Source organism: Aquarana catesbeiana, linkage group LG04 (genome assembly GCF_042186555.1).
Source record: "Aquarana catesbeiana isolate 2022-GZ linkage group LG04, ASM4218655v1, whole genome shotgun sequence".
NCBI classification, from domain to species: domain Eukaryota; kingdom Metazoa; phylum Chordata; class Amphibia; order Anura; family Ranidae; genus Aquarana; species Aquarana catesbeiana.
Window position 1 is genome coordinate 261754147 of NC_133327.1, and position 25810 is coordinate 261779956.

At 39.2% G+C, this 25810-nt stretch overlaps 1 protein-coding gene across 3 annotated transcripts in view; it reads left to right on the forward strand.

Moving 5' to 3' along the window:
• Positions 1-25810, forward strand: part of MASP1 (MBL associated serine protease 1) — a 179072-nt gene that overhangs the window by 2837 nt on the left and 150425 nt on the right. For all 3 annotated transcript variants that reach the window (XM_073626420.1, XM_073626419.1, XM_073626422.1), the window contains exon 2: positions 22187-22412. In XM_073626420.1, the coding sequence (XP_073482521.1) occupies positions 22187-22412 (226 nt within the window). The remainder of the gene's footprint in view (positions 1-22186; positions 22413-25810) is intronic.

A 25810-nucleotide genomic window follows, 5' to 3' on the forward strand; every position in this document is an offset into this window, starting at 1 on the left:
GGTCACATCATTTAGCTAATGTAAAAATCTGTATGCTTCAAAGCCAAACTCAGAATTTCATCAGAAAAATTTGTTTCTGTGCAGACAGAAGAGGTCAAAGAGTAAGGCCTCACGCACACACTGGACGTTTTTGCTATCTCTCCTAGATGCCTTTCCTCGGGCAGTGGTATTTTGGCATAAAAAAATGCTTAGTGCTTGTAAACATTTAGGCACATCAAGCTCTTGGTCATTAATTGTTTTCATTCAATGAATTAACGCTCAATCGCTAAATGCACCTAGTGTTAATGCACATTTAGACACATTTACATGCTTCAAGTGTTTTGGACGAGCTGGCTGTGGAGGGGTTTTTTTTTGCCTCTAAATGCCCCTACCTCTAAACTCCTCCTTTGTGCACAATGGTACATAGGCTAACATGCAGAGGCATTTAGAAGCAGAAAAAAATTAAAAGCCAGATGCCCCCGAAAGCAGCATCAAAAACATCCACTGTGCATGAGACCTATAAGTGCATCAGAAATAAACAAATACAATAATATCCCAATAAATAATGAAACAGAGCTGAAAAAAAATCATTGTTTTGGATTTTTTTTCCTAAAACGTACAAGTGGGGTTCCTGGAATAAAAAGAAAATGTTATTAATAAATAAATGGAATGAAAAACCCCTTTCTGCAATGTTCTGCAATATTCTGCAATGGAAATCCTCTCTGTACAGTCCTGCTTTTCTGCCAAAGGAACTCTGCTCTGGTGGCATAGGGTGCTAAGCAATTGTTGGCTTACCTCACCTGTAGTGAAAACTGATACAGTGCCTGTAACAGGAAACCAATTCTTTGCAATAGTAATTTTTACAATGATGTTCAAAATAGTTTTATTTATAGTTTTATTTTACAAAAAAGAATATTTGACAAACAAAGGAAGCATTTATTAAAATGTGAATATTTAAGTTTCCCTTACAATGTTTGTTGTTGTTCAGTCGTTTAGTCGTGTCCGAATTTTCGTGACCTCATGGACCATAGCACACCAGGCTTTTCTATCCTCCACTGCCTCCCGGAACTTGCTTTTTTCATGTTCAATGTTTCGATGATGCTATCTATCCATCTTGTTTTCCGTCATTCTCTTCTCCTTTTTCCTTCCACATTTCCCAGCATCAGGATCTTTTCCAATGAGCCTTCTCTTCGCATTAGGTGGCCAAAGTATTCGAGTTTCAGCTTCAGGATCTGTCCTTCCAGTGAATATTCAGGGTTGATTTCCTTCAGGATTGACTGGTTTGATCTTTTTGCCATCCAAGGGACTTCCAATAGTCTTCTCCAACAATGTTTACTAAATCATAAAAAGGAGCAATTTAAATCTGCGTGGGGCATGTCCCAAGTAACCATGGGCAAAAATGTAATATACGATTCAGTCTGTTACTAGCATTAAAATGACATTAACCACTTCGCTACCCGCCCATAGTCAAATGACGGCCTGAGATGGGATCTCCCATCCTGGGTGGCCGTCATATGACGTCCTGGGCTTCCCGGCCGTCTAGTGGGCGCGCGTGCGCCCGCGACATTGCTCGGGACCCGGTGCGTGTGCCCGGCGGCCGCGATTGCCGCCGGGCACCCACGATTGCCCGTTAACCGAACAGGACCGTGGATCTGTGTGTGTAAACACACAGATCCATGTCCTGTCAGGTGAGAGGAGACCGATCTGTGTTCCCAGTACAGAGTAACACCGATCGGTCTCCTCCCCTTGTGAGTCCTCGCCCCCTACAGTTAGAATCACTCCCCTAGGAAACACATTTAACCCCTCGTGTCCCCCTAGTGGTTAACCCCTTCCCTGCCTGTCACATTTATACAGTAATCAATGCGATTTTATAGCATTGATCGCTGTATAAATGTGAATGGCCCCAAAAATGTGTCAAAAGTGTTCAATGTGTCCGCCATAATGTCGCAGTCACAAAAAAAATTGCAGATCGCCGCTATTACTAGTAAAAAAATTAAATAAATAAATATTTTTTAAAAATGCCATAAATCTATCCCGTGTTTTGTAGACGCTATAACTTTTGCGCAAACCAATCAATATACGCTTATTGCGATTTTTTTTACCAAAAATATGTAGAAGAATGCGTATCGGCCAAAACTGAGGAAAAAATGTGTTTGTTTTTTTTTTTTAAATTGGGATATTTATTATAGCAAAAAGTAAAAAATATTGTTTTTTTCAAAATTGTCGCTCTTCTTTTGTTTATAGCGCAAAAAATAAAAACCGCAGAGGTGATCAAATACCACCAAAAGAAAGCTCTATTTGTGGGGAAAAAAGGACGTCAATTTTTTTGGGGTACAATGTCGCACGACCGCGCAACACTCGACAGCACTGAAAACTAAAAATTGGTCTGGGAAGGAAGGGGGTGAAAATGCCCTGTATTGAAGCGGTTAAACTACAGATAAAAACAAATGTAGCAGTCTTAGCTCAAAAAACTACACTCTATTCATCTCAGCCTCCTCCAAATCCCCAAATTCTTTTCTTTTTTTTCTGCTACGGTGATCTGACTGCCTGTTTGAGGGTGGCCACTTTCATTCTCCATGACCCCACTGTATGTAGGAACATGGCCATCCTCTCTTTCTTACTCCCAAGATAAACTATGGGAATTGTAGTGTGCATAGAGCAGTGCGCATGACTACAACTGTGCACTGCTCATTCTAAATAAACAGAGAGTAGAGAACAAACTAGAGTTACCAGTAGTAAAAAGGTCAGTCCCAAAAAGATAATTTACTGCCATGTATGTCCCATGTAGAAATAGATCAGTCCACTTCAACTCAGGAGGCAAATAAATCCAAGAGAAACAAAGTGAGGCTGGGATCCAGGGTTCATGGATGTGTATTTTTAAATAAATGTTAAATAGAGGATAAACAAGTTAAAACCCCACTCAATCTAACACCTTTTAACCCACCTAGCAGTATTCCTGAGTCTGGCTCGGGGTGGATTTTCAGTACCAAAAGCGGTAACCCCGAGCCAGACTTGGGATCGCATCGCAGGATCCATGTAGAGGCTACTTACCTTGTCCCCAGGATCCTGCAATGTCTCCCCGCTGTGATCTGCGAGCCGCTGTGTCTCGCTCGATTCACAGTGCCGAGCGCCGTTCCCTGCGAGCAATGCGATGCACAGGGACAGAGTTCGACGCCAAATTCAAAAAGTAAAACACACAGTATAGATACAGTATACTGTAATCTTACAGATTACAGTACTGTATCAAATAATTACACATCCCCTTTGTCCCTAGTGGTTTGTCCAGTGCCCTGCATGCAGTTTTATATTATAAATTCTGTTCTTTCTGCCTGGAAACTGGAGATAGTCCATAGCAACCAAAACTGTCCCTTTACATCAAAAGTGGTTTTAGACCAGCTAGAAAACAGCGATAATAAATTAGAATCACTCGCAGAATTGAGCAATAGTGATTTGTGGGGAGATCCGTCATTAAACACTGAAAAGTAATGACAGTGACAATTCTGCAACTGAGCAAATTTCAGTGTTTTTGATTTGATTACATTATTGAATAATTTTTATTATCATTATATTATTATTTGGTACAATTATTTATAGTTATTTATTATATTATAATTTATGATTTTGTTTTTCAAACTTTATCATACCCAGAATGTCTACTAGACTCTTGTTTGGACAGATTTAAGTGATTTATTCCTAAGAATTACAGGCCTGAAATATAAAACGCCAAATTTCCATGCAAAATAATTGTACCGCTTTCAGCACCTAAAATGTGAAATAATCATACCGCCAGGGAGGTTAAGAATGTGAAGAATCATTTTTTCTTCTTTTTGAAAAAAAGGATTAAGCCAAAAAATAGACTTTTCTTGTACCCCTTAGATATAAACAGGGACACCACCTGTCTATGTTTTGTGGTTTATACTGTCCCCTGTAACTGTATCTTTTGCTGGACAGCGTGCTCTGTTAAGGGAAGTGGAAAAATAATGGATCCACTTGCAGGATTAATAGGTAATAAAAATACATTACAAGATCAGCAAAAACTGTGGTGTTGAAGCTATTGATAGACTGCATTATAGATTTAATTTATTAATTTGCTGATAGTTCAAATTTAATCCCTGTATTAAGTATTCTTTGGGACTTATGAACTACACCTCACCACCACTGCTTATGAGTTTCCAATTTTCCACATAAAATAATGTCTGGATCTGATTGCAGACAGTATGGAAATAATGATCGCTCTTACTGTTTTCATATTGATGCACAAGGTTGATGGGGAGGGGTAGATAGGAACCGATGATGAGCATTATAGATTCACATATAAAAGTATACAAATGATATTTAACAAAAGTAGTCACAAAAGTATTATTCGGCCATAAAATAAATGTAGGAATTAAACAGAAATAATTGTAGGAAATATAGGAATTAAACAATAATTATCGTAGGAATTAAACAAAACATCACAATTCTTTTTCCGTTTTGAGAACTGAATGGTGATTATATTTCAAAGCATTCATTTAAAAGCCCTCATTTACAAATTTATACTGTCCAGACTAATTTATCCTGTGTTTCAATGTACTTGCATGTACATGTATTTAGACACGTTCAGAGAAAATAAAAAATATTTTTTCCTAAATGTAGCTAAGCTAAGTGCTCCTAAATGCATGGAACCAGCAATAAAGTGTAAACTATACTATTAAAATGTATTACATGCATTTATATGTGTTTGCATATTAATTCTTATAATCACATTGCGTATGAATGAGGCCTAACAATAAACATACACAGGAATTATGAGCTAAAATATTTACTTAATTTACTGGATGTAGATGTTCTAAAAATGTTTTTTTTGTCAGGCTGAAAAAATTGTGACATTTTTGAGTGCATAAGACATAAACACCAAGAAAACTGTATACAGCATTTGCCAAGGATTAGCAGCTGCTAAATACCACAGTAACAAGCCAAACATTTCTACCTAATCCTAAGTGAGGTGATGATTTTATTAGGTAGATTTTCATAGGCGACCACCACTATTTTTATTTTCATAGGCCACCACCAACACTTTTTCATAAATTCACACATAAAAATGTGGATTCAGGAATTTGTAGTTCAAGAAACAAAGTGCAGGCGCAGCTGTAATACATGTTCATATCCTTGTCCATCTTACATCAGTAATATGATGTGGCTGCCACTGTTAACTAATAAAGTAGAAAGCATAGGGGTTAATTTACTATAAGAGTAAAGGCTGCTCATTTAGCAAAGTGAATGTTCATTGAGTTTAGTAAAGCAGGTCAATAAACCTGTGTTCAATAAACCAGCCATGTCCTAGAAAATTAGTTTTGTTTTGGATATTCATAGTGAACACAAGTTCAAATAATTTACTAAAATAAAATTTGATAGGTGAACAGCCTCTGCTCCATTAGCAAAACAACCCAATGGACAAATAGGCTGCTCAAATTGCAAGTGAAGTTTCACTTTGCAAGGTAAATTTCCCCAGAGCTTACTGAATGAGGTGTAGCTCTGCTGACTTTCATGAACCCACCATGTACAAGAAAAAATGCTGTTTCTTTTTATTTTCCTTGCACATTAACTCCATATTGCACATCTTTAGGTGTATATAACACCAACATGTCAGAAAAAAAAATTCAAAAACAGTCATTGAGTTGGAAAAAGGATCACCTCCTAGTGTCATTATTTTGTTGAACCACCTTTTTGCTGTAATTACAGCCTTTAGTATGTTGGGATATGTCTCTACTAACTTTGCACATCTAGACTTTGCAATATTTGCCCACTCTTCTTTGCAGAACTGCTCAGGTTTAGTTCAATTTGATGTTGACCATTTGTGGACTGCAGTCTTCAAGTCATTCCACAAATTTTCAATGGGGTTTAATTCTGGGCTATGACCTGGGCTCTGTGTGCTTTGGGTCATTGTCATACTGGAAAGTAAACCATCTTCCCATTGACAACTTTCTGGCACAAGGCAGCAGATTTTCCTAAAGTATTTGATGGTATTTTGCTCCATCCATTTTTCCTTCTATCCTGACAAGTGCTCCAGTCCTTGCTGCAGAGAAAAACACCCATAACAGGATATTACCACCTCCAAGCTTTACTGTAGGAATGGTGTTATTTGAACGGTGAGCTGTATTGGATTTCCGCCAGACATATCATTTGGTGTTGAGGCCAAATAATTACATTTATCCTCATCTGACCATAACACCTTTTTCCTTGTGGCCTCAGAAACTTCAAGGTGTGTTTTGGCAAAGCTCAGTTGTGACTGCATGTGGCCTTTCTTGAGGAGTGGCATTTTTCTTGCAACCCTCCCATACAAGCCACATTTGTGATATTGTTGTCACATGCACACAATGACCACTTTTTGTCATAAATTCCTGCAACTGCTTTAGAATTGCTGTAGGTCCCTTGGTAGCCACTCTGACCCGTTTCCTCCTGGTTCCTTCATACAGTTTGGAGTGACATCCTGATCCAGGAAGGGTCTGTGTTGTACCAAATACCTTCCACTTATTAATAAAAGACTTCACTGTGTTTCTAGGCATTGAGAAAAGCCTTTTGATTTTGTTTTGTATCCATCTCCTGACATGCCTGTCCAAAACTTTATCCCAGAGATCTTTTAACAGTAACCTGCCACCCATAGTTGATTGTTTGCTTCAGTTGCACTACCAGGTACTTAAATGCTCTAGGAAAGCTCTTTTCATGCTGAGCCAATCAAAATGACCACAACTGATCACAGTTGAAAGTCAAATGGCTTTGTGTGCCATTGAGAAGGTGATTAGCTAAATCTAAATGAGTTTACATCTGATTAAGTCATTTTTAGGAGGGGGTGATCGTTTTTCCTACTCAGTGATTCTTTTCTTTAATTTCATTTTTGACATGTTGGTGTTGTATCTTTCACTTGGATGTTATAAGTAAATACAGCTGGATAAAACAAAATCTGTTCCTGTTTTCATTTCAGGCTGCAAAGCAACAAAATGTGAATATGTTAAAGGGGTGATTCTTTTCTATACCCACTGTATATGTGTGTGTGTGTATATACAGTATATATATATATATATATATATATATATATATATATATATATATATATTTATATATACACACATATATTCAAAGTCGTATGGGCTTGTTGAATGGAATAGCTATTTTCATTCTAGCCTTTGTCATTGTAATCATACAAATAGGTTTAAATATATTTTTTTTTTTTTAATTTGTCTTGACCTTATTAGGTATTTGCACTTAAAGCGGAGGTTCACACAAAAATGGAACCTCTGCTTTTCGGAACCCTCCCCCCCTCCGGTGTCACATTTGGCACCTTTCAGGGGGGAGGGGGTGCATAATACAGTATTTGCACCCACTTCCGGGAATAGACTCCCGCGGGAGTCACCCCCCCCGCTATCTCCTGGGAAACACACAGGTCCCAGGAGATAGCGGGGACCAGTTAGGACGCGCAGCGCGACTCGCGCATACACAGTAGGGAACCGGGAAGTGAAGCTGCAATGCTTCACTTCCTGATTCCCTTACCGAGGAGAGCCAAGCTATTGATCAGCTTCGGCTGCCGACATCGCTGAACCTGGGACAGGTAAGTGTCCATTTATTAAAAGTCAGCAGCTGCAGTATTTGTAGCTGCTGGCTTTTAATATTTTTTTTTAGGTGGACCTCCTCTTTAACATAAGAAAAAATGAAAATAGCTCTTTTAGTAAATCAGCCCAAAGTTATCGACTTCATTTTAGTTGACGGTAATATTGATTTTAATTGCACCTCGAGTATATGTAAGTGTCAGTGAGCTGATCAAACCCCAGGAAATTATTAGAAACAACTGCCCATAAGTGATTTCATTATAAGTTCACTTTTCTCCATTTTGCTTGACCTTAGGTATATTATAAGGGGGTATTCACAAGGTGCTTGCTTGGAAACCAGGGTTTGCATGCTTTAAAGTGGACTTTAGACCAATCACTGCACTTTGCCACTCTCTCTCCCACCTCTCTATTGCACAACTGCTAACAATTTTCACGTTTTGTGTGCTATATATATAGTTTATTTTTGCTCCTCCCCTCCTACTTGGGAAGTATCACAGGGTTTCGCAAATGCATAGATGACATCCATGTGGGAGTAAAATCAAGTGAAATTTCAGCATTTACTGACCTGCAGCCTTCTGGGATGTGTGATGTGAATATCTCAAAGGCTGCAGGTGGCAGGGGATACTTCATTTCCACCTAGGCGAGAAATAAATGTGAGGATGGAGTAGCAAGAATAAACTAAATAGGACACACAAAACATGATAAACTTTTTCTAAATCCTTACGCTCATCATATTTTTTAACCTAATAAGTGGTGATAACATTTGTATTTAGTTGCCAACTGGAATACATTCTGACCAGGAGAATCCTCTACCTTCTAATATTGCTCTTGTGTATAAGTAGGATCCACATGCTCCTTTTCCAAGCACAGTAGAAATATACTAAGGTGTTGGTTTACTAAAACTGGAGTGCAAAATTTGTGCAGCTGTGCATGGTAGCCAATCAGCTTCTAACTTCAGCTTGGTCAATTAAGCTTTGATGAAAAAAATCTGAGGGCTGATTGGTTTCTATGCAGAGCTACACCAGATTTTATACTTTCCAGTTTTAGTAAATCAACCCCTAAGTCCAATAGATCTCATCTGTAGCGCACTGGGCTGAGATCACAACTCAGAACCTAAACAAGCCTATTGACCTAGGTGCTTTTGAACACTTTGTGCTGACATGATTTCAATCACCCCCCACTGCTTCAAACTGCCCGAGTCACAGACTGAAAAATAGTATAGACACACATTGGGGGTTATTTAGGAAAGGCAAATCCACTTTGCACTACAAGTGCACTGCAAGTGCACTTGGAAGTGCAGCCGCTGTAGATCTGAGGGGAAGATCTGAAATGAGGGGAAGCTCTGCTGATTTTATCATCTAATTCTGTGCAAGCTAAAATGCTGTTTTTTATTTTCCTTGCATGTCCCCCTCAGATCTACAGCAACTGCACTTGAAAGTGCACTTTCAGTGCACTTTCAAGTGCACTTGCAGTGCAAAATGGATTTGCCTTTTGTAAATAACCCCCATTGAAAGGGAAGCTGCTCTGTACAAGAGCTTAGTAAATGTGAGGTTTCACTTTGCAAAGAATACCCAATCTAGTGCATGGAAAATGCAAAAAAACAGCATTTTTGCTTTTACACGATTGGACGATGGAATTCAGCAGAGCTCCCCCCCATTCACAAAGCTCTGGCAAAAGTTTCCTTTCAAAGTGCAACTTTCCTTGCAAAGTGAACAGCATTTTTGTAATCTCAATATCACTAGTACACATGAGCATAGGCACTGCCCTTGATATAACTAATCTTTCCTATGCAAGATCTGTAAGTCCTATTTCATGAGATCAAGCATTTATCATATTGGTAAATAGCTCTCATAACTTGTTTTTCTCTCAAAGAAAATTAGGGATATGATTTGGGGGATTGCTTAATTTGCTATACATTATTAAACACATTCAATAAGAATTATTTGCATAACTGTGTACAGTTTAGTTAAAGTGAGCTAACAAATTTGTTTTCTTTATTTATAGTTGGTATATATTTTAATAAATGCTATATATTTTAATAAAACAAAGAGCTGGGGACTATTATGTATTACATTTTACAGCACAGCACCATTTATATTTAATCTTCCGAGCAAAGCTCAAAACATTTGAGAAATGTTCTCATTTTTACATATTTAATAATGCAAAAATACAAACTCTTGAAAAAAAAAACACTAAATAGCAAAATAATGGCATGTATCAAACTTTATGGTACCCACTGTCAGTTTGCTAAAATGTATAATTTTGTTTTCTACTAGCTTCTAATTGTCTAGGTCTCTTCTGTTATAAACAAATGTAAATGTAAATCACTTGACTTATTCCTAAGACTTCTCTGAATAAGCTAATTTGCATAAGAATTATAAGCAGGAAGATTGACATTAGTGCACAAAACGAAAATCATTCTTGCAAGTGTCTTGAGTTAAAAAAAAAAATCTTTGAAATGCAAAATGCTGCAGTAATCAAATCATCCTCTTAGAAACACAGACCAACAAACACTCAAAAGCTCCTGTCCCACGTTTATTTCCTTGGAACTTGATAAATCAGTAACATCTTCTATTGAGGCAATATACAAATCTACTGCTTAACTGCAAAAACTAACTCTAAGACTAACTCTTACATTAGTCAATATTCATTGTAGAATTCATTAATATTAATGGCTTGTCTTAACTGACTTTTTTATTCAATGTATTATGGAGTCAGCAAAGGAGAGAAGGAAATTATTTGCTGAGTTCTGAGTAGCACCTGCGCTTGTTTTTTTTCCTGCCATGCATTTAATGTAGTTTTAAAGGCTTGCACATTTTCCCTGGAAATACATCTATTAAGTATATTAATTTATTATATATCATTTTCTTTAATGCAACTATTACAATAATTAATTGACTGTTATTATGTCTGTTATCATCCCCTCTTGCTTTCCTTCATCTACTCTTCCTTTTGACAGAGCGTGATTACAACTAAGGTTTAGTTTAGGGACTACATGTCCCATCATGCTTTGCACTCACACATACGCACTGCTTCACTGTAATAGCTGTGGAATTGAGGATGAGCAGACTCTCATCCACAGCTGAGGAAAGCTATGATTAACAGGCATGCTCATTCCCACCGTACAGGCAGGAAGTGTAGCATCCTTAGATGCCTGAGTGGAGTCCTATCACTGTGAGCGTGCATGCACAGGTGCCCCCACGGGGTTGGCACTGAATAGGGGGCACTCCACAAAGGACATAAACAGAAGTGGCACATTTAAAGCCAGAAAAAGAAAATAAAGAAAGATTTTTCGAACAGCAGATTAAGCTTCATGACTAAAGTTAGTGTTGAAGAACATTTTATTTTATTTTATTTTATTTATTTTTATTTATTTCAGGTACTTATATAGCGCCGTCAATTTACGCAGCGCTTTACATATACATTGTACATTCACATCAATCCCTACCCTCAAGGAGCTTACAATCTAATAAAACTACATTAATATATGAGGGTTTTTATATCATTTTAAGTACAATATATTATATTCTTACTGTATATATGCATTATATAATTACAATTATAGCTGCTGCATGTTATTTTTGAACACAATTAGAAAGGCACCATACTTTGGGCCCAGTGAATTCTAACACAGCAAGATGAAATTTGACAACCCTAACAGGTTAAAGTGGAAGTCCATGCAAAATCTAAAATCCCTACATCTATAGACAACAGGCATCTAACACTAACCTCTCTATCCCTGTAAAGAAAAAACGAGTATACATACCTTTTTGTAAGCCGATCTGACCCTTTCCGACCAGATCCCACACTGAGCTGTCAGCCGCGGCTTCTTTGTGTAGGCGGGTGCAAAGGAGAGGGAGGAGAATGGAAGCCCCCATAGTAAGTCTATGGGTGATGTCACTTCCCATTCATTTTTCACAGCCATTGTCGTCCGTGTCCTCTGCAGAGCTTCCAGCGCTGGAGATCAGGTCGGAGCAGGTCAGATCGGCTTCCAAAAAGTATGTATACTCATCTTTTCTTTACAGGGATAGAGAGGTTAGTGTTAGATCCCTGGTGTCTATAAATGCAGGGATTTTAGATTTTGCATTGACTTCCACTTTATAAAATTACCAATTTACCTTTAAAGGAAATATGTAGTAAGATAATTTGGCTATCATTGTTGACCTCTCTTTATCAAAATGCCAGTTGCATGTCTGTAACATTGATCCAAAGGCCTAATTTGTCTTCTAAGTCACTGCGTGAAACAAGTTTACAGATCGGGTGTGCTTTTTAACGCTCATGTTTTTCCAAGTCAGTGACTTACTAATTAATAAATGCAGAAACAACCAGGCAACTAGTCCTCCTACAGGGACTCAGTAACGGTAGCTCCTGGATTGGACTCAGTGCAGGTTTTCCTTAACCCCATCCTAACTTCAGACCACTACCTAATCGAATCCCAAAGCTTTCACAAAACTTACATCTAATCACTAAACCAACCCATAACCAAACTTCTAAACCTCATTTTAACCCAAAAATTAATGGTTATTCAAACTATTACCTGAGCACATTAGTAAAGTTAAGCTCAACACTAAAAGCGAACCTATCAAACATTTCTAGCTATTAAAAGTCTTGCTTAAGGAAATCCATAGATGATGCAATTTTCTTTCCAAAAGAAAATAGCTTGATTCCCTCACCAACGCAGTGGGGAAAAATTACTAAAAAAAAAAGAGCACCTAGAATCTGGTGCAGCTGTGCATAGAAGCCAGTCAGCTTCTAACTTCAACTTGTTCAATTAAGCTTTAACAATAAAGCCTGGAAGCTGATTGATTTCTATGCAGAGTTGCACCAGATTTTTCATGCTCCAATTTTAGTAAATCAACCCCAGTCAATGTTTATGGGTGAATGCCTCCCACAGTGCTATTGTGTTCTGCCTTCCTGGCCAGAAGAACACAATGATTACTGCTGGTGTCTATAGCCACTGGCAGTAATCGCATGCAAAAATCAGTCGATGGATCAACTTCAGTACAACCAGCCTATCCATACATAGATCGAATCTCGGCCATTTTCTGCTGAACCAACCGAGATTCAAGCCATCTATGGACGGCTTTAAACTCTTCCCCTGATTCCTGAAACTGTAAATTACAGTAATTTGTGCCAACAGTGGACTCATTTTAATCCAGTTAGCTTATGTCTATCCACTATAATAGTCATTATAAGTGAATATTTAAAGATCCTCTCTACTCTTATTCATAAATTTAGTTAGGCATTTATATTTGACATACATAGCTTAAATATTTGTCAGCTGTGGCATTGGCTAGAAGAGATAGGTGGTGGGCTGGTGTGGGCTTTTATGTGTTGCTCAGGCTCAATTATTGACAAAGCAACAAATATTTCTAATACACCTACATGTTAGAAATGTTCTGCTTGCAGCTTTTGGTAATGTACTGAGGCAATGGGGATGATTTACTAAAGGTAAATAGGCTGTTCACTTTGCAAGGGACTTTGCATTTTGCAAGGGAATTTGTCCTTGAGCTTACTGAATGGGCTCTGCTAGATTTCATCATCTAATCATGTGCAAGCAAAAATTCAGTTTTTTTACTTTCTACTATGTACTATGATTGGGTATTCTTTGCAAAGTAAAATGTCACGACATTTACTAAGCTCTAAGGCACATTCCCTTACCGAGTGCAACTTTCCTTCCAAAGTGAATAGCCTATCTGCCTTTAGTAGATCAACTCCATTACCACTGCATATATTTGCTGTTTGCACCATACTTGGCCCAGCATCATAAATACTACTGTGGTTAGTGTGCATTATATGTATTTTTTTTCTAACACAGTTTTACTAGTAGGTTGGGGAAGGGTTACAACCACTGTCTGGTTTTGTCAGGTACCCATCAAATAGATGGTAAATGAGGAGAAATCTCTGAAATGGGGATATGGACAGCAAAACCTAATAGCTAAAACACAAATTTAGAGCTGTGTTGTAACTAGATATGGGGGAGACAACAGGGGCATGTATGAGTGATGTCTGTGAACTAGAGGACATTTAGCTGTGCAGTGCGTGGCACTGTGGATCTTCAAATAGCACCATAAAGTTTACTGAAGTATTCATATTACAGCAAAGAGTTGCACCATTTTGGGGTCACGCAAGACCCCTTCATCAGGCATGTGATCATCATTTGCCTGATTAAGGAATCTTGTGTCACCCCCAATTCCATGTAATCACTTTGATAAACTTTTTAGACGCTTTTTGAAGTTCTACAGTGTGCTGGCAATATATACTTTAACATTGTGTTGATACCAGTTCCCAGCCGACTGTTGCGACAGCACCCACCCGTTATGAGCCATTTCCAAGATGGGAATATTTTATTTACCCTCTTTGGAGGGGATGATTTAACAAAGCATTAAAAAGCATTAACAAAATAAAAAATAAAGCATTAAAAAGCATTAAAAATGCATTAAAAAGCACTAAATAAATAAAAAATAAAGCATTAAAAAGCACTTAAAAGCATTAAAAAAAAAGAAAAATAAAGCATTAAAAAGGCATTAAAAAGCATTAAAAAAAAAAAAAAGAAAAAAATATATAATAAACTTATAAATGTCATGGGTCATGGTACGGTCTAAAACCTCATGGCAATGAAGCATCTTGGCTCTGCTTACACATTTACCACACCCTCAGCCACCATGCTACACACTACCAATTTAAATACCACAAATTATACATCTGTTACTTAATTATTTACTAGCTTCTCTGAGTTTTCAAGTTATATTACAGAGATTGTAGGAAATTACTCTCTTAAACAAAGCCAGAAAGGAAGGAAATCCCAAGTAAGAGTTATCTTATAAGTTCTGATATAGAATGTAAGTTTATTTTCCACGCGATAGTCTTTCAAAGATAAAACATCAAATTTTTGTACAATCTCCTGTTCAATTCTCCAACTTGTTCATTCCTGTCAGAATGATTTAACAAAAAACATCAAACTTTAGGACAGCTGAGTCCACAGACAGTTTGATGTTTTGTGTGCTGTGCTTGCCACGGATGTATTAGTGAGACATTTTACATAACTTTCAGACAGTGCTGATTATTCCCAGCACAATTGTAGTGAAACAGAGATCAACATTTTACCTTCAATTTACTATATACAGGCAAAATGTACTCACACAGCAAACAATGGTTTCTTTTTCTAGCTGCAGTATGAATCTTGCAGTCAATAAAATGGTTAAATATAATTTTTCTTCTTCCTTTTTATTCTGGTCACGTGAAGGCTTCTAAATTATATTTCAGTGGATTATTGAAAACACATTTGCAAAGGAAAGAACCCAAACTGTACTCTACATTCTAGAAAATGTATGTATCTGAGTGTACCAAGCTTCCAAAACATGGGAGCTGTTGTTCATCAATCTAACTTATGTATTTTTTTTTCCAATAAAATGAAATATAACCCTCTACATAGCAACCCAGTCCTGTATTCAGATTGGGACACTCCATTCATCGCATTGAGATGCACTTTTCACAAAAGAGATCATCCTTTTATTATTTCTACTACCAACAAAAAATGAGTTGATAAAAAAAAGATTTAAAGATATTCTTTATACTTTAACCTCCCTGGCAGTATGATTATGTCTGTTTTTGATGCTAAAAGCGGGTCATTGTTTTGCATGGAACTTTGGCATTTTATATTGTAGGCCTGTAATTTTTAGGAATAACTCACTTAAATCTGTCCAAACAAGAGCCTAGTAGACATCCTGGGTATGATAAAGTTTGAAACATGAAATCATAAATTATAATATAATAAATAACTATAAATAATTATAAAAAATAATAATTTAATAATAATAAAATGTATTCAATAATGTAACACTAAAATTTGCCTAGTTGCAGAATTGTTGCTGTCGTTATTTTCAGTGTTTCACTATCGCTAAATCTGCAAGTGATTCTAATTTACTATCGCTGTTTTCTAGCTGGTCTAAAACCGCTTTTGACATAAAAAGACACTTTTTGGTTGCTATGGACAATCTCAAGTTTCCAGGCAGAAAGAACAGTATATATTACATTAGGGACAAAAGGGAGGTGAAATTATTTGATAAAGTAATGTAATCTGTAAGATTACCGTGTACTGTATGTATTATGTTTTTTTCACTTTTTGAATTTGGCGTCGGGCTCTGTCCCCGTGCATCGTGACACTCGTAGGGAACGGAGCTCAGCACCGTGAAAGATCGAACAGAGTACACAGCCCGCGGACACAGCGGGGAGACATCGCAGGATCCTGGGGACAAGGTAAGTAACTTTCCCAGGATATTGCAATGCAATCCCAAGTGTGGCTCGGGGTTACCGCTTTTGGTAATGAAAATTCACACTGAGCCACACTCGGGAATACCGCCAGGGAGGTTAAATCTTACATTCTCTAACTTTTTCCAGTCAGACCTGAACCTAGTGACCCAATGGCTTCAGGAAATCTGAGTAGGCAAATATGTTTATATATCCTGTTTGTTTTAAATGTCCCCATTGTATATATACAATGGGGACGGAAAGTATTCAGACCCCCTTAAATTTTCACTCTTTGTTATAATGCGGCCATTTGCTAAAATCATTTCAGTTAATTTTTTTCCTCATTAATGTACACACAGCACCCCATATTGACAGAAAAACACAGAATTGTTGACATTTTTGCAGATTTATTAAAAAAGAAAAACTGAAATATCACATGGTCCTAAGTATTCAGACCCTTTGCTCAGTATTTAGTAGAAGCACCCTTTTGATCTAATACAGCCATGAGTCTTTTTGGTAAAGATGCAATAAGTTTTTCACACCTGCATTTGGGGATCCTCTGCCATTCCTCCTTGCAGATCCTCTCCAGTTCTGTCAGGTTGGATGGTAAACGTTGGTGGACAGCCATTTTTAGGTCTCTGCAGAGATGCTCAATTGGGTTTAAGTCAGGCCACTGGCTAGGCCATTCAAGAACAGTCATGGAGTTGTTGTGAAGCCACTCCTTCATTATTTTAGCTGTGTGCTTAGGGTCATTGTCTTCTTGGAAGGTAAACTTTCAGCCCAGTCTGAGGTCCTGAGCACTCTGGAGAAGGCTTTTGTCCAGGATATCCCTGTACTTGGCCACATTCATCTTTCCCTCGATTGCAACCAGTCGTCCTGTCCCTGCAGCTGAAAAACAACCCCACAGCATGATGCTGCCAACACCATGCTTCACTGTTGGGACTGTATTGGACAGGTGATGAGTAGTGCCTGGTTTTCTCCACGCATACCACTTAGAATTAAGGCCAAAAAGTTCTATCTTGTTCTCATCAGACCAGAGAATCTTATTTCTCACCACCTTGGAGTCCTTCAGGTGTTTTTTAGCAAACTCCATGCAGGCTTTCATGTGTCTTGCACTGAGGAGAGGCTTCCATCGGGCCACTCTGCCATAAAGCCCCGACTGGTGGAGGGCTGCAGTGATGGTTGACTTTCTACAACTTTCTCCCATCTCCCGACTGCATCTCTGGAGCTCAGCCACAGTGATCTTTGGGTTCTTTTTTACCTCTCTCACCAAGGCTCTTCTCCCCCGATAGCTCAGTTTGGCTGGACGGCCAGCTCTAGGAAGGATTCTGGTCGTCCCAAACATCTTCCATTTAAGGATTATGGAGGCCACTGTGCTCTTAGGAACCTTAAGTGCAGCAGAATTTTTTTGTAACCTTGGCCAGATCTGTGCCTTGCCACAATTCTGTCTCTGAGCTCTTCAGGCAGTTCCTTTGACCTCATGATTCTCATTTGCTCTGACATGCACTGTGAGCTGTAAGGTCTTATATAGACAGGTGTGTGGCTTTCCTAATCAAGTCCAATCAGTATAATCTAACACAGTTGGACTCAAATGAAGGTGTAGAACCATCTCAAGGATGATCAGAAGAAATGGACAGCACCTGAGTTAAATATATGAGTGTCACAGCAAAGGGTCTGAATACTTAGGACCATGTGATATTTCAGTTTTTCTTTTTTAATAAGTCTGCAAAAATGTCAACAATTCTGTGTTTTTCTGTCAATATGGGGTGCTGTGTGTACATTAATGAGGAAGAAAATGAACTAAAATGATTTTAGCAAATGGCTGCAATATAACAAAGAGTGAAAAATTTAAGGGGGTCTGAATACTTTCCGTCCCCACTGTGTATATATATATATATATATATATATATATATATATATATATATTTATTTATTTATTTATTTATCAAAATGTGGCAAGATTCCGTGCATATATTGGTATTGCAAAAACTAATGGGACATAGGATGAGAAAGCTTGAAATGGTCATTTATATTTTTTTCCATGCACCAAAATTCATGTTATTATGTGTATGCGAAATAATTGCCATATTAGACAAAACTGCTACCTGACATTGTCACTCATTGGTGCTACCAGCATGCAGCTTTGTCCTCACTGACCTATACTGGAACCTCCATTAGAACAATATGCACAGCCACATGAGTGTCCCTGCAGGGGACTTTGTCATCTCTTCTCCAACCCACCCCTATGTTTTGCTAGTATCATTGGATGAAAAACTGTCAGTATGTCTCACATGTGAGGTGCACCTCATAGCTAACAAACACTGCTGGACAACCTGAAGGAGCTGTGGAGAGCAAAAAGCTCAGCCTGGACTGACCTGTTTAAGATAGGTACATTTCTTCCACCCTAAGTGTATGTTTTACAACCCATCAAGTGGGGTAAGTAACTCTCATTTTAATTATATTTTATTTAATTTAATGGCGAATAATCCATATTTTTAGAACACACATATGACACTCAAAGGAAGTGCAAAATTCTGTACATAAACTTCACAAATAGCTGCAAAAGTTTTACATAAGTCAGTTCCAATAGCACATTATCATTTTTAATCATAAGAAATGAAAATATAGTGTTTTTGTGTGTATATGTATGACATTTAGAATGTGATAAATATACAAGAGTTGTTGAACTACAATGATAATGAAACAAAAAAGTTATACATTTTTCCTCTTACACTCCACTTGGATTGCTTGGGTACTGTCAAATAAATTTGTCAAGAAACGAATACAGAAGCTGCCATTGCTAATCTCATTTCTCCTTTTGAAATTCCGGTCGCCAGGCTAATAATTATACAGGTTTAAGCTGGCCATACATGATTCATTTTTTGGGGTCTTTTTGTTCAGCTAGCGAGCTGAACACAAAAAAAAGGAACAGTTTCTGCCACCCACACAACAAAGGTGAACTGAGTAATCTGCACCAACGGGATATTGTATTTTTACAGCGGGACTAAGGGCTGTTAGAACACACTGATCAGCAGCTGCAGCCAGTTGGTTGCAATTTCTGATTGACAAAAGATTCCCACCTTGTTCGTGCGACAGAAGTCGATTCAACGATTCACTACTGATTCGGCTGGTCCCTGCTGAACCGGCTGAATTACGATCCATTTACGGCCACCATTAATGCTTTCCGAATCACTGACCAGGAACAACTGCAAAGATTCTTATCTGCAAATTTCTTTTTGTTAGTAACTAAAGTTGACTATACATGGCTTGGATGAATTAATCTCTAGCTGTGGCTATTTTGACAGCCAGTCCTGCCATTTGTTAAAATGGCAAAATACTGGCTGCATGTGATTGGGTGCAGTGGAAAATTTTCTAGCAGGGTCACTCACTGAACAAATTTCCCAGGAATCGGACAAAATTTGCTCAGTGTATGCAGGGCCGGTGCTACCACTAGGCAAACTAGGCAAACTAGGCAGCCGCCTAGGGCGCACTGCTGCCTAGAGCGCACTGCTGCCTAGGGCACCCGGCCACTGGTGTTCCTACTCTCTTCTCTCTGCAACATGCAACTAAGTCTCAGCATCAGCAGGCAGAGGCGGAGGACTGTGTCCATGTCCTGACCCTCTAATGAATGGAAACAAGCAAACAATAATTGATAGGCACTGCATTGATGGGTGCTGGTGAGGCTGCATTTGATGGGCACTTCATTAAAAAGGTGGAGTATACATGGGCAGGGCAAAGGGGGTGGAGTCAGGGGTGGGGCCAAGAGGGGGGTGGCAAAATGAGGTTTCCCCTAGGGTGTCAAAAATCCTTGCAATAGCCCTGAGTGTATGGCCAGTTTTAGCATATTTAAGCCAGAGGGTCGAAGGGAATTGTGATATCCTCCATGTTTTATTCATGATACATTTTGTTTAAGCTTGCTTACATCATTTTGCAGTTCATTACTCATTTATAGTGATAATTTTGCAGATGCTGTAGTTGTACGCACTGCATAAAACAATCACTGAAGGACCTGTGTAAGCAGACTCAAAATAATTAGCAGATCCAGAGATCCAGGCAGCTGAAGATATGTGCGAATCAGAACTTTTGTTGTTCAAATCCAGCTTGATTCCACTCCCTCCTACATCCATACATTGGTTAGGAATAGCTTTGTTTACTAATAGGAAGGTTCAGTGGAGAGAAGGTGGCAGACCCAAACTTAGTTTTTACCTGAAAATAAGAGTCTACTTGGGTTTCCAACAGTTAGCAGTAAATCAAAGAAATTTGCAATAAGTACTAGCTTTCTGTCTGCTATGATCCTAAGTTTGTGCATTTAGATAAAATTAGATCATGGACTGTATTTAAAGTGATTGTAATATCTAGTTTTTTTTTTTTTTTTAATAACAAACATGTTTACTTACCTGCTCTGTGCAGTTGGTTTTGCACAAAGCATCCTGGAGCCCTCTTCGCTGCTCCTGGCCCCTCCTTCCTGTCAGGTGCTCCCACAACATGCAGCTTGCTATAGGGGGCACCCAAGCCGAGTCACAGCTCCCTGTGTTCATTTAGACACGGAGCTCTGACCAGGCCCCTTCCCCTCTCTTCTGATTGGCTAACTGACTTTGATTGACAGCAGGAGCCAATGGCACGGCTGCTGTGTCTCAGCCAATCAGGAGGAGAGTCCCAGATGGCTTAGACACTCATTGGACATCGCTGGAGAGACATGGGGCTCAGGTAAGTAATTAGGAGGTGCTGGGGAGGCTACTACACACAGAAAGTTTTTGCTCTTAATGCATTAAGATAAAAAAACTTTCTGCCTTTACAACTCCTTTAAGAGGTACAACGTTATACAGCTATTTTAATATTATGGTTAATAAGATTTCCCACACTTGCTTTTTAGTAAAATAAGTGTCGGTTCACACCAGTGCGCTCTGCAAGATCACATGTGATTCGCACCGCCTTGCAGTGCAAATCACATGTGATGTCTGTGCGATGCGATTTCAGCCATACAGATAGTATGGCTGATATCGCATCACATTCGGACCAAACTCGCACAGGAACCTTTTTTTTTGGTCTGCTCCAGAATCGGATCACCCATGCGATCCAAATCATGTCTGAACCGTCAGTTCGCAGTGCCATATGCGAGCTGGTGTCATTAACATTGTATTGACACTTCCAGCAGTTCGCATATGGCAGTGTGAACTCCCGGGCAAGCTGGCTGCGATGCGGGAACCCACAGTGGATTCACAGGGTTCCCGCATAGCACAAGTGTGAACTGAGCCTGAATGTGGTTAAAAAGGTGAATATGTAGTCACTTTAAATACCCAGTCATGAGCTAGCATAAAATCTTGCTTTTTTAAATTTCTCTTGTAGATAACTATGTATTCAAAGTGAACACAGGTTCATAATATTTACTAATTCACCTTCCAATGTAGACATATCATTTGGGAAGAGAGCATTCACTTTATTAAGTATATAGCCTTGACTCCTTTAAATAACCCCAATATGTTGACCAGGCATCTTGAGGAGTTATTGAAGGCACTAGGGGTAACTTTATGATATAATTCAGAGGCCTCCGGACATTTTCCACACATAATGATCCCTCAAAAAACTGGTTTTCATTGATGACTATTGAAAACGTGTGCTGTGGTTAGTTGAATTGCATAGTAGAATTCTGAATTATGTGTTGTTAAAATGGATAAATAAGCTGAAAGAATGTGTTCTCTAGAGTTTCATTGTAGACTCTTAGTAATTGTATTTATTGTATTGTTATGCTTCAGAGTTGTGTTATAGTATGGGACTTCTCATTGCATGTTTTAATATTTAGTATTTTATTAATTTCATCTACCTGCTAATTGTTTGAGCTAACTGGCAAACCTAAATGGATTGGCTGCAGATCACATGAAAGGACCCATTAGGTATAGTCTGGATGGATAAAAAAAAACAGTTGGATATTTGTTTATACTGTTCCATTTTTGTATCAGTTTTACAGAATTGAATTTAAGGATTTAACTTTTAGAGGTATCCTTTAAAAAAAACTTTGTATATGAACAGGCACCATGATTGTTCCTTCCTATGTTCTTTATAAAGGGACAGATGTGTATTTGCTGTCACCAGCTGACAACTGACAAATGGCTTATGTTTACCATCATCAAAGGTGATTTTTTTTACCTTAGTTTGGGAAATAAATACAGGAATCTTTGTTCTCTCTTTGAGACTCCAGACCACAAACACGCAGGACAATGTGAACATTTGAGGGAAGTTCCTTTACGGAGATTATTATCATAAAAACATTTAATCCAAGAGGAGATTAAATAAATCAACAAAAATATTGCAGTGTTTTACGTTGTATGTAAACAAACATAAAATGCATGTTTTTTTTTTTTTTGTTTTTTTTTTAGGCTCTTCCAGCTCTTTTTTCCTTTATTATGGTTGCTGTGTGAAGGTGAGGTCATTATACTTAGAGAAATGTATGGTGAGATCCGAACACCCAATTTTCCAGAATTGTATCCAAGTGATTCAGAGGTGACCTGGAATATAACTGTGCCAGAAGGATTCAGAATCAAGCTGTACTTTATTCACTTTGACCTGGAACCATCTTACCTCTGTGAATATGACTATGCGAAGGTAACAATAACATTGGAAATAATTGCAACATTTTTCTTTTAATATTAGTATTTTAATACATATAAATATGTGAATACTAAGGGCCAATTCTGATCTATGGTTTGCTGTAAAGAGTATATTTGTTGGTCTTTACCACAAAGCTTAGAATGGGTCCTTAGTACTGTATATACTGTACATCTACTTTATTAGTAGTGTCATAACTATAGCGGTAGTTTACAACTCACTGATGAATACTGATGTTGCCATGTGACCACTGTTTTATGCTGTTACTGCTTATACCTGAAAATAATGACATATTAATGTGCATAATGGCTAATTTGTATGACCTTTGCCCTATGTTTTTTCCTAAATTGGACATTTTGAAATTTCGCCCTACTTCACCAAGCTCTTGGGAAGATTATTTTGCAAAGTGCAACTTCCCTTGGAAATTGAACAGTCTGATTGCCTTTAGTAAATCAACCATATCTTATGGGAGGACTCACAAAAACAAAGTAATGTATTAAAGTGTTACTAAACCCACAACAGTAAAATCAGTCTGTATATGCAGTAAAGCATGCTTGTTATACTTACCATAGAACCTAAGGGGTTAATCATCTGCATTGTGTAAAAAGGCTGTGGGATCCTGTCTTCTCTTAACCTCACCTTCTTCCACTGTCCCCAATCTATCAGCTGATAGAACAGAGCCTTGGGGGCAAGCTGCACTTGCTCAGTTAGGTGTATGTTGCTAGAGAGTAGGGATGAGCTTCGTGTTCGAGTCAAACCCATGTTCGACTCGAACATCGGCTGTTCGATCGTTCGCCGAATTGCGAACGTTATGGGCCGTTCGCGCTAAATTCGTGTGGCGCGTCACGGCCCATAATTCACTGCGGCATCGCAGTGCATTGCTGGCTGATGATTGGCCAAGCATGCACTATGACCCGCATGCTTGGCCAATCACAGCGCCGTCAGTAGAGAGAGCTGTAATTGGCCAAAGCCAGGGTGGCTTTGGCCAATTATGGCTCAGGGGATTTAGTACACACCCCACACTATATAAGGCCGCCTGCACGGCGGCCCTGTGTAGTGTGTGTTCCGGTGTGCTGAGAGATAGAGAGAGAGAGAGACAGTGTCATTTGATTTGAGTTAGATAGATTAGGCAGAACAGTCAGTCAGTTAGCTGCACTTACAGTGTATTGTGTATATATATGCATCCCAGGTGTTGCATATATATATATACACTGTATTCAGTTTAGCTAGATCCGTTCCTGTTATCTTCTATCTAGACTATTTACATTTAATGCAGTGCGTCCTGCTCACAGTGTTCAGCTAGATCCGTTCCTGCTATTTACATTTAGTGCAGTGCGTCCTGCTCACAGTGTTCAGCTAGATCCGTTCCTGTTATCTTCTAGACTATTTACATTTAGTGCAGTGCGTCCTGCTCACAGTGTTCAGCTAGATCCGTTCCTGCAATTTACATTTAGTGCAGTGCGTCCTGCTCACAGTGTTCAGCTAGATCCGTTCCTGCTATTTACATTTAGTGCAGTGCGTCCTGCTCACAGTGTTCAGCTAGATCCGTTCCTGCTATTTACATTTAGTGCAGTGCGTCCTGCTCACAGTGTTCAGCTAGATCCGTTCCTGTTATTTACATTTAGTGCAGTGCGTCCTGCTCACAGTGTTCAGCTAGATCCGTTCCTGCTATTTACATTTAGTGCAGTGCGTCCTGCTCACAGTGTTCAGCTAGATCCGTTCCTGCTATTTACATTTAGTGCAGTGCGTCCTGCTCACAGTGTTCAGCTAGATCCGTTCCTGCTATTTACATTTAGTGCAGTGCGTCCTGCTCACAGTGTTCAGCTAGATCCGTTCCTGTTATCTTCTAGACTATTTACATTTAGTGCAGTGCGTCCTGCTCACAGTGTTCAGCTAGATCCGTTCCTGCAATTTACATTTAGTGCAGTGCGTCCTGCTCACAGTGTTCAGCTAGATCCGTTCCTGCTATTTACATTTAGTGCAGTGCGTCCTGCTCACAGTGTTCAGCTAGATCCGTTCCTGCTATTTACATTTAGTGCAGTGCGTCCTGCTCACAGTGTTCAGCTAGATCCGTTCCTGTTATTTACATTTAGTGCAGTGCGTCCTGCTCACAGTGTTCAGCTAGATCCGTTCCTGCTATTTACATTTAGTGCAGTGCGTCCTGCTCACAGTGTTCAGCTAGATCCGTTCCTGCTATTTACATTTAGTGCAGTGCGTCCTGCTCACAGTGTTCAGCTAGATCCGTTCCTGCTATTTACATTTAGTGCAGTGCGTCCTGCTCACAGTGTTCAGCTAGATCCGTTCCTGTTATCTTCCTACTGACAGGCAGGCTTGTCTGGTTACAGTATATAAAGCTACCTGAAGAAAATTACAGGTGTTCTATTTGATCCTATTAGTACCACGGTCAGGCAGCTAGACTATTTACATTTAGTACAGTGCGTCCTGCTCACAGTGTTCAGCTAGATCCGTTCCTGTTATCTTCCTACTGACAGGCAGGCTTGTCTGGTTACAGTATATAAAGCTACCTGAAGAAAATTACAGGTGTTCTATTTGATCCTATTAGTACCACGGTCAGGCAGCTAGACTATTTACATTTAGTACAGTGCGTCCTGCTCACAGTGTACAGCTAGATCCGTTCCTGTTATCTTCCTACTGACAGGCAGGCTTGTCTGGTTACAGTATATAAAGCTACCTGAAGAAAATTACAGGTGTTCTATTTGATCCTATTAGTACCACGGTCAGGCAGCTAGACTATTTACATTTAGTACAGTGCGTCCTGCTCACAGTGTTCAGCTAGATCCGTTCCTGTTATCTTCCTACTGACAGGCAGGCTTGTCTGGTTACAGTATATAAAGCTACTTGAAGAAAATTACAGGTGTTCTATCCCAGCTTAGTGCAGCTACAGGCCATTAGTATGTCTGGAAGGCCAAGAAGGAGAGGCAGACAGTCACAAGCCAATAAGAGAGGGCAAGCAGGCTCTGTGTCTAGTGCTGGTCGTGGAGACGGTGCATCCTCATCAGCACGTGGCCATGGGACACGCTTGGCCTTTTTTTCGGCAGCTGGCCGTGTTGAGCCGCAACATGCGGAAGACTTGGTCGAGTGGATGACCAAGCCGTCCTCATCCTCCTCATCCTCTCTCACCCATGCCCAGGGTGCTTTGTCTGGCAAAGCAGCGGCCTCTTCCCTCAGCTCAATGTCATCAGTGACTCCTTCCCTAGCTCCACCATGTCCTCATGAGGATTCCCTCGAACTGTTTGACCACAGTGTTGGGTACATGCTCCAGGAGGATGCCCAGCGTTTGGAAGGCTCTGATGACGATACTGAGCTCGATGAAGGCAGTAACATGAGCACGGACAGAGGGGGTGCCCAAGAAGGACAGCAATCTGGCAGTCATG